The following is a 14978-nucleotide window of genomic DNA, read 5'->3' as shown; positions in this document are numbered from 1 at the left end:
AGACCATTGTTGGAACACGAAAATGAAAATATTTATTACAACATACAGGAATTGCAGTAATGTTTTTCCCCAAATACAGATTCACGTAACAAATCTCTTACAGTAAAGTCAAATTTAAGTGCAAAATGTTTGCTAGCGATAATATATGTACAAAACAGTTTAGCAAAATCCCTTGTTCTTCTACAGCAAACAGTAGCCACATTGGGGTAAAAAAAGCAGTAGTTTCTTTCCCGTTCCCTTATAACTATGGTACAGTAATAGTACAAGAAGTACAGCAGGCAGTACACGTGACAAAGGGACTGATCCAAGTCAGTTGAAATGTCTTAATATCAGCAGTTTCATCAACGTATGACGGAGCAAAAAGCATGAGAATGACAGCATTTTTCCGACCAGCTTTTTTTTTTTTTTTTTTCCTCCAAACATCCATAGCTGCACAGCCGCTCATCAGTGTGTGTTGTGAGGGGGAATGTTGTGTGTGGCGCACACTCTGCTCATGTGACAGGAGTGGCAGAGGAGATGAGAGTCCAAGGGGAAGCACTGCGAGCCGGGCTTATCGGAGAGCTGCTTACCACACTCCTGAGGGAGACAGACGCAGATAAGGACAGGAATGCACACACAGGAAGTGAGATCGGCCGTTAGTCCGCTTCATAACCAAAGTCACATCATGATTCAAATGTGATATTTTAGGGACAAAATAAATGTGGGTTTATTAGTTGAAGATCACTCACCTCGCAGTGGTAGCACTCAAAGTGATAGTCCTTGTTCATAGACACGACCCTGAGGATCTCCTCGCTGCCCTAGAGCACAACACAGGAGGGAAATGGAGACGTTTTGATTCCCCTTTCAGGAAAAGTGTGAATCACCAGAAATTTTATATACTCTTCCGTGATTGCCCAAAAATGCTCCTTGTGTTATAGTGGCTGTAAAGCTTGGCTAAAGTTCAAAATGTAGTACACTCAATCTAATTCTCCAGTGTTGTGGTTCACAGGACAATCGTTTCTCATTAGTGAAATTTAGAAAAAAATAAATAAATACACATATTGGACAGTATTATATTTACCAACAATAGTATGAGAAAAAAAAAACACTCTCTCACCTCAGTGGGTAGGATGGGTTGTAAACAGGCAGCGCACTTGGGAGCAAAAGTCCTGCAGGACGACAGGAAAAAGTTTAGTTGCCGTGGAAACCGGGAGCACTCACAGTTGACTAATGTTTCCAAGGGAAGTGGGATGAGTAAGACATTCTTCAAAAGTTACACATGTAAAAACTAAATTTCATAACATCTCTGTTACATATAAAAGACCCTCACAGTTCTGGTTTCATCTGGACGCTAAGACCTGCTGTTGTGCATCCAGAATGTGCGTTTAATTCTTGGTGGACACCTGCAACTTTTGTAATTTACTGCACAGGACGTGGTCCCCTTCTTTAAACTTGTATTGTTCGTGTTGTTGCTTCATGGGAAAATTTAAAGTGTGAACACGAAGCTGGATCTACCAAGCGTTTTAAGATTTCATGTTTCGGGATATTTTGTAGACAGGCTGAGTTGCCACAGAGAAGCACTTAAACACATCGTCCGGCTCACTTGTTGTAGTCTGCGACGCAGTAGATGTTGCTGTGTTGGTCCACGGTGAACGGCACCCCGTCCAGAGCCTTGGAGCACACCACACAGCGGAAACAGCCGGGGTGGTACGAGTTCCCGAGAGCCTGCAGGATCTGACAAGGACGGCCAGGAAGTGAAACGATTTAAAAACATTTAGTCTCATTATTTCCACAGACAACTGGCCCAGACTGTATATATGTGTATGCTGGTGTGCATATGGATATATATCTGTATATCCTCATATATCATAATACATCCTTTAATTTCAGTTGCTAATCCAGTACAGACATTGCAAACTATTATTTCTATCATTATTATTTTACAACTTCACTTCATTTAGCAAATATGACAAACTCTCGAGTGTTAAACATCTGCGGTGCTAAAACCTGGATGTGGTTAAGCCCTTCAAATAGTGCAGAAAATAATGCCTGATGATTCACAGGCACGCTGGCAGCTTTCTATTTATATAATGAGTATTATGTGGTTCAAATATGGTCAAAAGTTTTAAGATAATCACTGATTTCTTTATTTATCAGAAGCCCAAGGCAAACATTCCTCTGAAATCTGCCGTGGGAACCCGAAGAGGAGCCAATAAAAAGACGTCAGTGAATTTCTCTATCCTCTGGGAGGGGGGGGTGGGGTGGGGGGGGGGTGGATTCTTCAAAGGAATTTGGCTGCGACTAACTAAAAATTACCCCCGGCAGGTTAAGAGTTGGAGTATACTCCTTTAAATCTAACATAAGTCCAAGTGGTTAGATGTATTTGTGTGTCTCTTATCGTGGCAAGTCCACACACACACACACGCGCACACACGCACACACACACACACACACACACACACACACACACACACACACACACACCCCTCTCACCTGTTCAAGAATAAGGTGGCCACACACACTACACTTCTCAGCAGCAGCCTGGAATCCCGAAAACTGTAATTAAAACAAAGAGATTACCATTAGCAGAAAATCAATCCTCTGACTCCGAGCATGTCTCTGTGTGTGTGTGTGTGTGTGTGTGTGTCTGTGTGTCTGTGTGTCTGTGTGCGCGAGAGGTGGATGACAAAACACGCCTTGACCTCAACTCTTACCATGTAATCCTCTTTACAGTACACAGAGCCACTGACATTGTAGAAGTCCTTGTTTCTCAGGGTGCGTCCTGCAGAGGGAGAGAGATAGGAAACGATTTGAAGACAAAAAAAAAAAAAAAAAGAAGATGTTTAGAAAAGGTGTGGTGGGGACAGATCACTGATCGACATCATCGCTGTTGTGTTGAGGTGGGGGCACTCACCGCAGGACACACAGGTGAAGCAGCGTGTGTGATAGAGGTTGTCCAGAGCCTGGCAGGCGTTGTCGGCCCCGTACACGCCTTTCCCACACTTCACACAGGTTCCTGGTGGTGGTGGTGGTGGTGGTGGTGGTGGTGGGGGGGGGGGGGGGGGATATGAAACGGACACAAACATGCATTTAAGCTCAGCGGCTCTTAGCACTTCGTTTACGACGCATTCCAAGAGGATGTGTCTGAAATCCAACTCCACACAAAGTGTCAACACTTGTAAATCCTCTCGTTCGCACCACCTAGGGGATTTTCACACAGTTCAAACCCAGCTCCCCGTGCCAGCCTGTTTGCTCATCCACTCAAGTGTCTCTGGTAAAGCTCTGTTATTAAAGGGAAACTCCACCGGATCTAACTATTTGGCAGTCGCTTCAGAAAATAGATGTCTCCTTCTTCTGGAGTTTTTTTTTTTTTTTTTTATAAATGAAGACGTTCCTTTAAATTTGACTTCAAACCCCACAATTGGAGCAATTGGGAGATTTAACTTTTTCTTGAAGTTAGGAACCTTAACCACCTCAGGAAACAACAACCAGCAGAGGGAAATTACAGAATAAACGATCATTTTTTCCTAATTTAAGTCAGCCGAACAGACGCTTTGTCATCGCGTTCACCTTTACAGCTCCTTTCTCTTTTTGTTTCAGTTCACGGTCAGGGATCGGGCCTTGGTCATTCACAAGAAGGTAAATAAACATTTCTAGGTCAAGATTAACATGACTTCTAGTTTTGCTGCTTAGTGGCTGTTTAAAACAAAACAAAACAAAACAAAAAAAAAAAAAAAACAGACCTCACCCACGGCGCACCAACTCCCGCCTCTGTTTCTCATCTAACAGAGCACAGTTCAGGACATGTCGAGCTCTACCCAGGGCACTAAACGTAAAGTGGAAAATTGGCGGTGGTGGCGGTGGTGGTCCGAGCGTTTCTGTGATCTATTTAAAGGGTCTGCCTGCATTTTTTCCTTTCTAATGTGGCTGAGGGAGTGCCACACAAATCCAGGATTCCTGCACTGCGCTGCTCCGATCTTGGACAGTCCCTCTGATATTTAGGAACGGGCACCGCTCTCTGCCAAAGCCAGAAACCAGAGGCCCAACACTCAAACTCAAGGCTTTAAATACATCATCTGAACCTGCTACATGTAGAATAAGCTGGAAAAGAGTTGGTTTAAGTTTTTAAGTCTTTTAAAGCCAGGGTTTTGTGGAATAAAGTTCATTTGGGCAAATTAACAATTAACACAACTGCATCACGGCAAATGATCCTCTTTTTTTTTTCTTTTTTCCTAAAAGTAGTTGAAGGAGTGTAAGAATATTTATTACAGATGAGTTTTGTGTGCATCTCCGCTTCTTTTCACCTTGTGGAATTAAAATGAACAAGAAAAACCGTCTTTCATTTGTTTTCTGACTCATTCTCCTTTGTCTTGATTTATATATATATATATTTTTTTTTAATCAGAGCGGGGTTTTCCTAGCGTTGTTTGGCATTACCCCTTCATGTAGGTGTGTGTGTCAGCTGAGCTCGGAGCGTCTGTCTTCACGCCTCACAGCCTCTGATTCCTCCCTAATGGCTGAGAGGAGTACAGTATTGTATGTCCCCTCTGGGCACACATACCTGAGCAGAAAAACAGGCTACAGCACACCGCCCCTGCACACGCCAAGGCAGCATTACACACACCAACACACACTAACACACACACACACACACATGACTCACTCACACACTGCGTTACTGTGGCCTGAAGTCACTCAGGGGAAAACACACCCTGCCACAGAGAAACAATACACACATACACACATATTCATCCAGCCACTGTAACACACTCCTGCCCTGCCACACACACACACACACACACACACACATCCTGAGCCCTCATCCCCTGTGACTCACAGTAATGGTGGGACGTGTGTTGGAGCTGCAGTGTTACAGCAGGATTTTGCAGTTTAATGGCCGTGTAGATACGCCGCGTTAGCCCTCTGTGTGCACCACACTGTGGCAAATCGGCAACGCCTGCCTGAAACATCAGCTGACCGAGCCTGATGTTCTGGATACAGGTGTGAGCCTGGATTCTTTTTTTTTTTTTTTTTTTTAAAATACACATATCTGCACTGTTGGGCCTTTGTTTGCTTCCATCGATTGTCAACAATTTACATCTTGAAGTGTGACCTACATGAAGCCAAACACATATGCTCCGAAGCCTGAGCGTTTGTTTTTTTTTTTTCCTCCTTTATGCTTTGCGTGCTCCAACCCTGCATGTCTCTGCAGGTTCCAACGCACCATCCATCCATCCATACACTCTTTCAACTATTAATCTGTCCATCCATCCCTACAACCCTTTCATTTAGAGAGGAACCTGTGATCTGACACCGGGCAGTGGAGAGGACAATAATAACACACTGAGGGCGGATGCTGGGTGACCCAGCGCTCCGTTGTGAATGCATGGGATGCCATGTATGAACAATGACTGCACTGGCTCAAATTAGGGATATGATTTTACAATTTGTGTTAAATGCAGCTGTGTTGCTGCCTTTCTTCTCAAATTCCTGTTCATACATTGGAGCCTGAAAACGTTTAAAGTTTAAAAAAAAAAAAAAAAATCTCACCAAAGTACTCCTGGCGGTTCTCTGTAGCCTCTCTCCCAGCTCCGGCTCCTGGATCCTCCTGAGGTTTGGCCGGCCCTCCGGCTGAGGAAGGCCCCAGTGTTGTCGCGCTCGGTTTAGAAAGCGCCGTCAGGGCTAGAGACTGCTCCTTCAGCTTCAGGCCCTCCAGGAGCCCCCCACCTTCTAGCGCTACATCTCTCAGTAGAAGTCGGGTGAGCTCTTCCTGATACCGGGTGCCAGGCAGGTCAGAGTAGCGGGCCCTCTCTCCCATCACGCCCCCCTCTTTGCCTCTCACTCCCACCTGCTGCTCATCCCACCACTCTGGGCCACCCTGGTAGCATGCTGCTCCTGGACTTCCAACAGCAGGCGGGTAGGAGTGTCGACTGTCATAGGTCCCTGGACGCATACCCCCCTCCAGGTACTGAGACCAGGCCTCCACAGGAGTGACCCCGGGCCTGCCTGGAGCACCGTAACCAGCCACAGAGCCCCCTGTCTGCATGGACGGGGACTGCTGTTGCGGAGGGAGGCCTCCGGAGTTGGAGTAGCGGGAGTCGTAGCCCAGGCTGATGCCGCTGGTCCGGTTGCTGCTACAGCGGCTCCCCATGGGGCTCCCTCCGCCGCCGCCGCTGGCCGTGCTGGAGGCGAAGCTGGACCTGGGACTGACCAGCACCGACTCCTGCAGGCTGAATGACGAGCACGGGCTCACAGTCGGGCCTGGTGGGTAAAAGAAGCTGCCTCCTACACCTCCGCCGGTCACATCAGATGGACGATGTGGTGGATGAGAGAGGGATGCAGGCCTGGTGCTCTCCAACAGTTCACTCCCCGTGCTCAGGCGTTTGTAGAACAGAGCCTCCTGAAGGGAGAGACGCTTGTGCCTCTCAGGCTCGGAGAGGTAGCCAGGCTCGCCCAGGCCACCTCCACCACCCCTGGGGGCTGATCCATAGCCCGTAGCAGGAGGGTACGGCGGTGGGACGGAGAGAGGCGGCGGCTGGGAGAGGAGCTGCTGTCGTCTGACCAGCTGCTGGAGCTCCAGGGAGTAGCGCCGTTGATTGAGGGACGTCTTGGAGCCAAACGCCCCCAGAGGGTCACACTCAGGGCCCAAACCTGACTCACGCCTCATGTGAGAATCCACACCTTCCCCCAGGTAGCAGGAAGCTCGCTGCTGAGGGGAGCGACGCCTCAGCGGTGCCAAGGTGGAGGGGTGAAGCGGCTGCTCGCCGTCTGAAGGTACAGCACCCACCGTGGAGGACGTCTGTGGTGGGGTGAGGAGCTGAGAGGGAGCCATTCCCATCCCTCCTCCTCCTCCTCCTCCTCCTCCTCCTCCTCCTGCACCTCCTCCCCTCCCACTCACTGGAACACATGCATCGCTTGTGGTTGCAGAGGCAAGCGAGAACTGGCCGGGTCTCGAGGGCGAGGCAGCTGCAGAGCTGGAAGCTGGTGGCAGACCGCTGCCTCCGGAGATGCCAGTGTTGGCGTTGCTGTTATTAGAGTTGTTGGCAGAGTCATGCTTTTTCTTTGAACTGTTGAATTTCACACTGCCCGAGTCTGTTATCTTTAACTTCTCCAATAACTTACTTATCGGCTTGTCCATGATGAAACCTTCTCAAGTTTGTTTTTTTTTCTTGTTTGTTTGTTTTGTTTTGTTTTTTTACCTGTCTGGGCAAAGTCAAGTCTTCCAGCTTCCACTTTAAGTTACAGATGAATGCGCTCAAACACAGTGTCGGCAGATATACAGCAGAACAAAGATGTTCAAGGAAATCTACAGCTTTTACCGAGACAGTTGAAATGTCTGATTTCAAAAATTCTATAATGAGAAATTAAAAACTGACCTTGAAAGTAGCTCAAAGCTAAACATGGACCCCCCCCCCCCCCCTTATATACACACACAATAAATACAGGACAGATAAATAAGACTTCTAAGACATTTCAGGGTGGTTACATGACTAAAGTCCTCTGAGTCATCTGGTTTGCCCTTATGTGGAAAATCCACAGGCACAGGTAGGCTGTGGTGAGCAACAATCCATTGGATTATTAGACAGTTACTAATAGTTCAGCTCAATCCAGCCAGGAAGCAGGAGGAAACATACATCCAGGACACTTCTTCGTGACCTATGGTCGCGGAGGGCCTCCTTTGTGGACCCTCATGTGGCTCCACATCTGCATCTTCTCTGTTGTCTGAAATGTGCTTCGGGAAAGTCGGTTTTATAACGTGGTTATCCAGTGCGTGTGTGTGTTTTGAGTGTGTGTGTTTGAATTTTCTTTAAAAAAAAATAAAATAAAAAAAAAAAAAAAAGAGAAAACACACACACACACAAAGCGGGGAGGTTCAGCAGGATGCAGGCTATCACCACTTCATGTGGGGTCCAGTGTAGACGAGAAAATAAATCCGTTCGTGCACAGATAGTCGACTCACCCGACTTCTGCCATTCATTCCGGGCACAGAAATGCGCTCAGGGGGGGGAAAAAAAAAAATAAATTAAAACACCATGATTAACTTAAAGTCGGGCCACAGAAAACACTCCTCAGCCCGTCCGTCCGTCCGGCTGTGCTCGGCTGCTTTTATCATTCCCGGAGAAAAAGGAGAAATCCGGTCCGGGGCTCGGTGAAACAGTAGCGGAGAAGTTTGGAGACAGAGAAGGAAACGAGGGGGAAGCGCAGCGCCGTTACACCCGCATCCCAGCAGCCCGGCGCTGGGCGAAACAAGCCTCTCCAGATGAATAAAATCCCTCCCAGTGTGCATTGCACGGTCGACAACTTTGTTTCTTTCTTTCTTCCCCCTAAATAATTACTTACCTCCCCCCTCTTTTTTTTTTTTCTACTCAAGTGTCGAGTTATATTCGGCGGACACAGCTAGTTCCGGTTGCGGCTTTTCAAAATAAACTCTTTCCTTACCCTTTCCCAGAATGTCTTTTAAAAACATTCTCCCAATTATCTTATAGTATCTTCAGGAAGACTGTCCTAGCAACCTGGATGATTTTTTATTTTTATTAACCACTGCATTTTTACCCAATTCTGTTTCCTATCCAGGCATCCCCAGGCCGAGGCTGAAATATTGACCAGGTAAAGGAGACACCTGCTCGGGGGCCACATACCACAGGGACCCCGAAATCAACCAGATTTACCACATCTGACAATTATTGTCATTTTAATAAACACTCCACTGTTTCAGAGAGGTGCGAATTCATTTGGACACCATAAAGGCCTTAGCTCCCACTTTTACACCACGTATGTAAAGATCTACTTTACGCTAATGCTTTTTTTTTTTCTTTAAAGCAGTTTTTTTTTTTTTTTTTTATTATGTTGAGGGGCAGATGTAATAAAAGGCTCATACACTGACACCTTTGTTTGTATTGTTTGTAAAGCCTGTATAGGCTTGTGCACACTTGGCCTACAAATGTGCCTTTATTGTGAAGGTGGGGTGTGCGTCCTGTGTGTGTCGAGCTTGACGCATCACTGCTCCTTTATCAGTCGGCGGCGGCTCGTTTCCCCAGCGGGCCGGAACACCTTTCCACCAGACATGGCTGTTTCGTCATTCATACGCAAAACTTCTCAGAGGACGGGACCACTCCGCCGACCTGCTCCCTGAAAACAATAATGCTCTTAGAATAAAAGTAATATTCACTCATCACCCTGAGACAAGGAGTTTTTGAAGGTGGGGGGAGGAGGAGGGGGGGATCAATGCCCACGCACTAGATTTCATGAGATCATGTCTGAGGCATTTTTGGATTAAAATATTTGACTGTGGTGGAAGATCTTCCAGTAAAAGTAGAAATACCTCAGTCTGAAAAAATAATGCAAATGTAAGATGGGTATCATATATTACTCAAGAATTCACATGATTCATTTTCATTAATCATTACACATCAGACAACAAAACAGGACCTGAGAGACATGAGAGGTGAATTAAAAAAAAAAAAAAGCATTATTATTATTTTTCCGCCACAGGGGTTTGAATCACCTGAAGCTACATTGTTTTGCATTGTGACTTTTTAAAGCTTTCCTGGAAATAAAAGTATAGTGTTTGTGTAAATATGTCTTTATTTTGATTTAATTCATCCCATTATGTTCTTCTTCACATTTTCTGTTTTTCATTCGCATTGCATTTGTTTTACAGTCAGATTCTGTGTCATTTTGACTGAATCCATGTGCATTTAATCTGTAGAGATACCTATAGCATGTTGCTTAATTTGGAGCTTTGAGTTCATTGTCTGAATAAGCAAATACAATATTACTTGGTGTGGTGATCAGGGCCAGTGGGGACCCCAAGGTCATGTCTACAGTATTGAGGAGATTTCAGAAATCTATTTTTGACCCATATTCAGTATGACAACATTTCAATAAAGCAAGAAGGATTATGCGCATCTCCTCCAGGATTTAGCTATAAGTGACTGTAAAGCAAAGTGTAAACATACCTGCCTGTACATGTTTGTTTTAACTTTGCTGTCTTATGCCTAAATGTGTCCTGGGGTCTTAAAGTTGAGGTTGTGAGGCTACAAAACCCTGAGGCCCAGTTATTCAGAGGGACCTGATTCAAAATGTAGTTTTAAGGACTGTAATATGCCAGCTAGTGTACATGCATTTTAAAATACTGTACTTAATCAAATCACCACAAACTAACTATTAATTAGTAACAAAGAGGGGTTTAATTTGCCCCTGGAAAATGACAGGGTAACCATTAGGTTGGTGCTTATTATGACTGAGCACTGGATACAGACGTATTCATGTGGCTGTGTCTCGGCACAAGCTTAAACAGCAATTAAACGCTTCTGTTTTCAGACAAGGCTCTTACTTTGGCTTCGTTTTCCTCATATAACCATAACCCCTAAGATCACAACCCAAACCAAGTCTTGAAAGATCATGTTTTCCTTTGTGCAATTAACCTCAATGTGGCACTCAAGTACATGGTCATCGTGTTAAATATGATGTATTGTTATAGGGTAAACTACAACAGCAACATCCCATTCGGTATTATGACACAGACACAATGGGAATCCACTGAGCTGATTAAACCCAATTCTGTAGCAGACATGCTTCAAGACAGCAACAAACCCCAAACACATTTAAAAAATTACAATTTCTGGTAAAAGAATAAATTCTGTGTTATACTTTGAGACCTAATCTCTGTCCATTCTAATAGGCCTACTTATAATATTAAGCAAATTTCCAAATGCATGGCTTTTACTCAGAATGGAGTATTTTTTTTGGGGGGGGGGGGGGGGGGGTTTAAGCAGTTTAAATGACCAGATTACTTCCTCTACCACTGTTAAAAACGAAGTAAAACTGCGTCGTGTAGGCAACGGCACTACTTTATTGAGCCAGCAGCCTGTGGAATGCGCGGACGGACACGGCGGGGTGAGGCGGCTGGTGGATTTTTTCGGCGTGTCTGTGTTCTCCAAGGACGATAGAGAGTAAACATCCCGCTACTATTTCAGGACTGGCCGACATGAGTCAGTGCTGATTCCGGCCGTTTTGTGGCAGTTAACGGACGCACCAACACCCAACAAGCCCAGATAAAGTCCTCCTCTGTCGGCTCTCTCTCTCTCTGCCCCGGAGCCCCCTCCGGATGGAGCCTTTCAGGGCCCCTGCGGTTCACCGGAGTCCCTGCAGCCTCTCCACCTCACAGGCTGCGAGTGGCAACTTGTCTGAAAAGCTAACAGAGAAATTCTTCTGGGCTTAGTGTCGGAGCAGTTCATACAAAAACAATACTTTGAAGAGCTTTTCAAGCAGAATGCAATATTTACAGAGGGACACATGAAGCAGGCTTGCTGTCCCTCCACACCAATCCCCACCTTTCTCTGTCTGTGTCTGCATTTGTGTAATTATTTCTTTAAACACAACCAGGATGTGCTCTGTTTTTCTGGAGAGGTTAGTTCCATGCTCACCAGAAACCAAAGGGGAACTCCAGTATTTACTCTGTAGAGTTGGGGCAGCTGTAAAGGACAGGTTATAAAAATATAGTTGGAGACATAAGTCACAGAGACTGACTTGAAGTATGGGTCAAGCCTCAAGAACTCTAGATCATCAATTTCCTATAATGCCACTACACAACCTGGGGGTCAGGGTCCTAGGAAACCAGAAATGTATTTTTTTCCTGATTTTTCATAAATGTCGAATGCCATTTTTGTGATGTTCTGGATGCTGTGACCTCGCCAAACCTCCACAAATCATTGACAGTCTGAGAAAGGAAGCATCAGTTTGAACAACTCATGTTCACACAAGGCCACGACCTGTGGCAGGGTGGTCACGAGGGCCTGTTCGGGGTTCACAGGCCGAAAGAGGCTTGGCAACCACTGCATTAAATTCCCTCTGCTAGATAAGTAAATAAAAATAAATAAATAGTGAAGTCTCCAAGGCCATGCCAACATAACCCCTTATTTTCTCAGACATGACGAAACTCATCCAGGTGACATAACTGTTAGCTCACAATGAAAACAACTCCTCACTGAATGTTTAATGAAATTCTTCATTGCTTCTTTTTTTTCTCCACTGGAGCCTCATTGTGGACAGTGATGGTTGCGCAAGACACGGCTGGACTTATTGGTGAGGGGGCCCCGTGGGCAAAGCATTTGATGTTGGGCCCCTGTTACTCCACCAAGCTTCCTGGGTCAGTGAGTGTTTGGTGTTATGATTAAATTACTGTATTTGTGCGATTGAAAATTCAAATAGTTGATTACTTTGACACATGCAAATGAGTTTGGGTCAATCCAAACTTCTAAATGACTTTGGCAAAATACTACTTGACCAGTGGGTAATAATGAGGCAAAAATCAATGATCAAATTATTTTATCAGGAATATTCTGTCTATCTGACCATTAGTGGAATTCATCATTCATGAATTAAAAAAACAATCTATGATCAATTAAAGGGAAAAAACAAAATATTTCATTATTTTATTATGTATGTATAGTAAGCCCTTCACATTTTTTGATCTAATTTATCAGCAACCATGTACATAATCTCATACAAAGAGACGACATCCTTTATTTATATATGTATATATATATTTCGTTTTATGATTAATTGCCTTTGGTGTGATGGTGTTTTGAATTTGTATATTGTTATAAGAAATAAGAAAAACGGTTTTAACAACACAAAGAATGCACAAGACTAATATGACAATAACCCAAAATGAGAAAAATATCAAACTGGGAACTTGTCACCTCCAGAGCTTTGTTTTAAATTAATTTATGAGTTATAAAATCCACTTTTTCAGTCAAAAACACGGACATTAGCCGGGCCCCACACAGCGCACCTTTAGCCCCACCTAGTGGGTCAGTGCAGACAACATGGCGGCCGCCATCAGGACGCTGTGCCGCTCGGGTGAGACAGAGGTTACTCAGTGAATGTGCTGTGTCAGAAACACGTAAAGACTCTAAAGCTGAGTTTCGGGGCTGTAAATATCTGTCTGTAATAGTCGCTGCCTTTGATACAGCCTCTGTTTGAATCACAACTGTGAAAGCAAAAGGTCCGACAAGCTAGGCTAACGCTGACGCTAATGCTAATGCTAACAGCTCTGCCATGTAAACTCTTTGACAGCATGATGTGCCCCTGACTTGACTGCGAGGTTTTTACTCCACAGACAAGCTGAACAGACTAAACAGATGCTTTTAAAGACGCGGTCTCTCCTGGAGTCAGTCCTGTGGCTTTCAGGTGGTTGCAGGTGCCTTGAGGTGACCTCAGAGGACTGATACTGTCTCTTCTCTTGTTGTTCTCCAGTGCTGAGAAGCTCCAGCAGGCAGTTCAGCACCACATGTGGAGTACAGGCTGGAGAGAAATGGAGGAAAGAGTAAGTTTGCTTGTATTTACACCAGAAAAGAGATTGTTACATACTGCGAAACAGTCTGTTCTTGTATCAAGAAACTCCTGAAATGTGCTGTTAATGTACAACAAGGGTTGTTTACTAATTGAGCAAATTGGGGAACAACCTCCAAAAGCTCCTTTCTCACTCTGTAGATACTGGTTTGTGCAAATTTAATTAAAAGTCAGTGTGGGAATGTGCGTCACTACACAGTTACCACAGCATAAGTGGACATGAAGAAGACCCCTGTTAAATTCTAGACTTAAGACCTTCATTACTTCAAGTTTTTGTGCTTTATGAATTTGTCTTTAACCAAATTACCACACATGATACCTGGGGCCAGCTTAGAAAAACCATACAGACTGCACAAACAGTGGGAGGAGCAGTGGGTCAATAGTAGAAGGTGGATACAGTTTGGCTGTTTGCAGCTAGAAAAATGAAAACAACTGGTGGTGAGACAGCTTAAACCTGTGGAATAAACATTTTGCTATTTGTTTGTGAAGTTTAATTGGCATGATGCAAGTCTTATGTCATTTTCTGTGAGCACAAAGCAGTAAAGTACAGAAGAAGAGAGAAAGCTTAATGCATGCAATTAGTATGTTGTACGGAATCTGCACCCAGAGACTCGTTGGGGTAAATATCCACCAATCGTATTGACAAAAATAATCACAGTATGTTTGTTATTGCGTATCGTTCAGCCCTACCTCCTCCTGAAAGATTTCATATTCTGTGACCTGCGTGTGTTTTCTTGCAGACACGGACTTTCTCGAAGCGGCACAGAATACGGACCTCTGACAGATCTGCCCGACTGGTCGTATGCAGGTATCTTTTATTTCTAGGCTGCATCTTGAACTTGCGGTAATGTGAGAAAGCTGCGACTATATTCACCTGCATGTATGTTTTAGTGTTATTCGTGGTTTGTATTGTGTGTTAATTTCCTCTTTTTCCGCGGACAGATGGAAGACAAGCACCACCAATGAAGGGCCACCTGAGAAGAAGGCAAGAGAGGGAAGTTTTAGCAGTGAGTATCGCACATTTATCTTTTTATTTATTTATTTTTTTTAAACACCTCCTTCTGTATTTAAATTCTTACTCGCACTCATCTGTAACCTCGCATTTTCTGCTTCCTCTCACAGAGACGCATCGTGATGCTGAACACGGAGGTGGACAGAGGAATAGAAATGTGGAAGGAAAGACAGGACAAGGCCAAACGAACGGAGGAGCACAAAAAGTCTCTTTTATTCAAACCTAAAGGGATGTCATTAATGAAGAAAAAATCTCAAAGTTAGACCCAGATTATCACTGTAATCCTGTTGTGATGTCCTTATTCTAAACCACCTGTTGATATTTACTCTTTGTAAGAATGCATGGCTTTTTCTCTGCTCTATAATTAAACATTTCTTCTGTTTTTGATTTATACTTTGAACCTGAAGCTGTTATTTGACGTGGATTTGTGGGCTGCTCGAAAAATAAGCAGCGAACCTCTGTTTAGCGAATGAGTGATGATTTACATGGTTGTTAGTGTCTCTCAGCTTCCACTAGAATGCAGCATTTCTCCTTTTAGGTGGCGTGAGAGCTCAAACGCCATTTTGTCTGGCGCCAGGCTCAGAGAGGAGTTTTGTTGGGCAGGCAGAGGAAGGGAGGAGCTGGCAGA

General features: G+C 44.6%; 2 protein-coding genes across 2 annotated transcripts; one reads left to right on the top strand and one right to left on the bottom strand.

Moving 5' to 3' along the window:
• Nucleotides 1-6: 6 nt before the first annotated feature.
• Nucleotides 7-8376, bottom strand: ajuba (ajuba LIM protein). Its single transcript, XM_071458950.1, has 8 exons — nt 5530-8376; nt 2894-2995; nt 2694-2761; nt 2473-2535; nt 1583-1713; nt 1097-1148; nt 729-797; nt 7-576 (listed from the first exon to the last, which is right to left on the bottom strand). Exons 1-8 carry the CDS (start codon nt 7115-7117, stop codon nt 445-447), a joined length of 2205 nt encoding a protein of 734 aa, XP_071315051.1. The 5' UTR covers nt 7118-8376; the 3' UTR covers nt 7-444.
• Nucleotides 8377-12754: 4378 nt separating this feature from the next.
• On the top strand, nt 12755-14741 carry mrpl52 (mitochondrial ribosomal protein L52). The gene is made up of 5 exons (XM_071459963.1): nt 12755-12846; nt 13243-13312; nt 14079-14146; nt 14281-14345; nt 14461-14741. Exons 1-5 carry the CDS (start codon nt 12813-12815, stop codon nt 14611-14613), a joined length of 390 nt encoding a protein of 129 aa, XP_071316064.1. The 5' UTR covers nt 12755-12812; the 3' UTR covers nt 14614-14741.
• Nucleotides 14742-14978: the final 237 nt, after the last annotated feature.

Source organism: Trachinotus anak, unplaced genomic scaffold (assembly GCF_046630095.1).
Source record: "Trachinotus anak isolate AG129_WGS33_773 ecotype Australia unplaced genomic scaffold, CSIRO_AGI_Tana_v1 ptg000023l, whole genome shotgun sequence".
Classification (NCBI taxonomy): domain Eukaryota; kingdom Metazoa; phylum Chordata; class Actinopteri; order Carangiformes; family Carangidae; genus Trachinotus; species Trachinotus anak.
The sequence above is the reverse complement of the archived record's forward strand: the minus strand, read 5'-3'. Positions and strand labels throughout refer to the sequence as shown.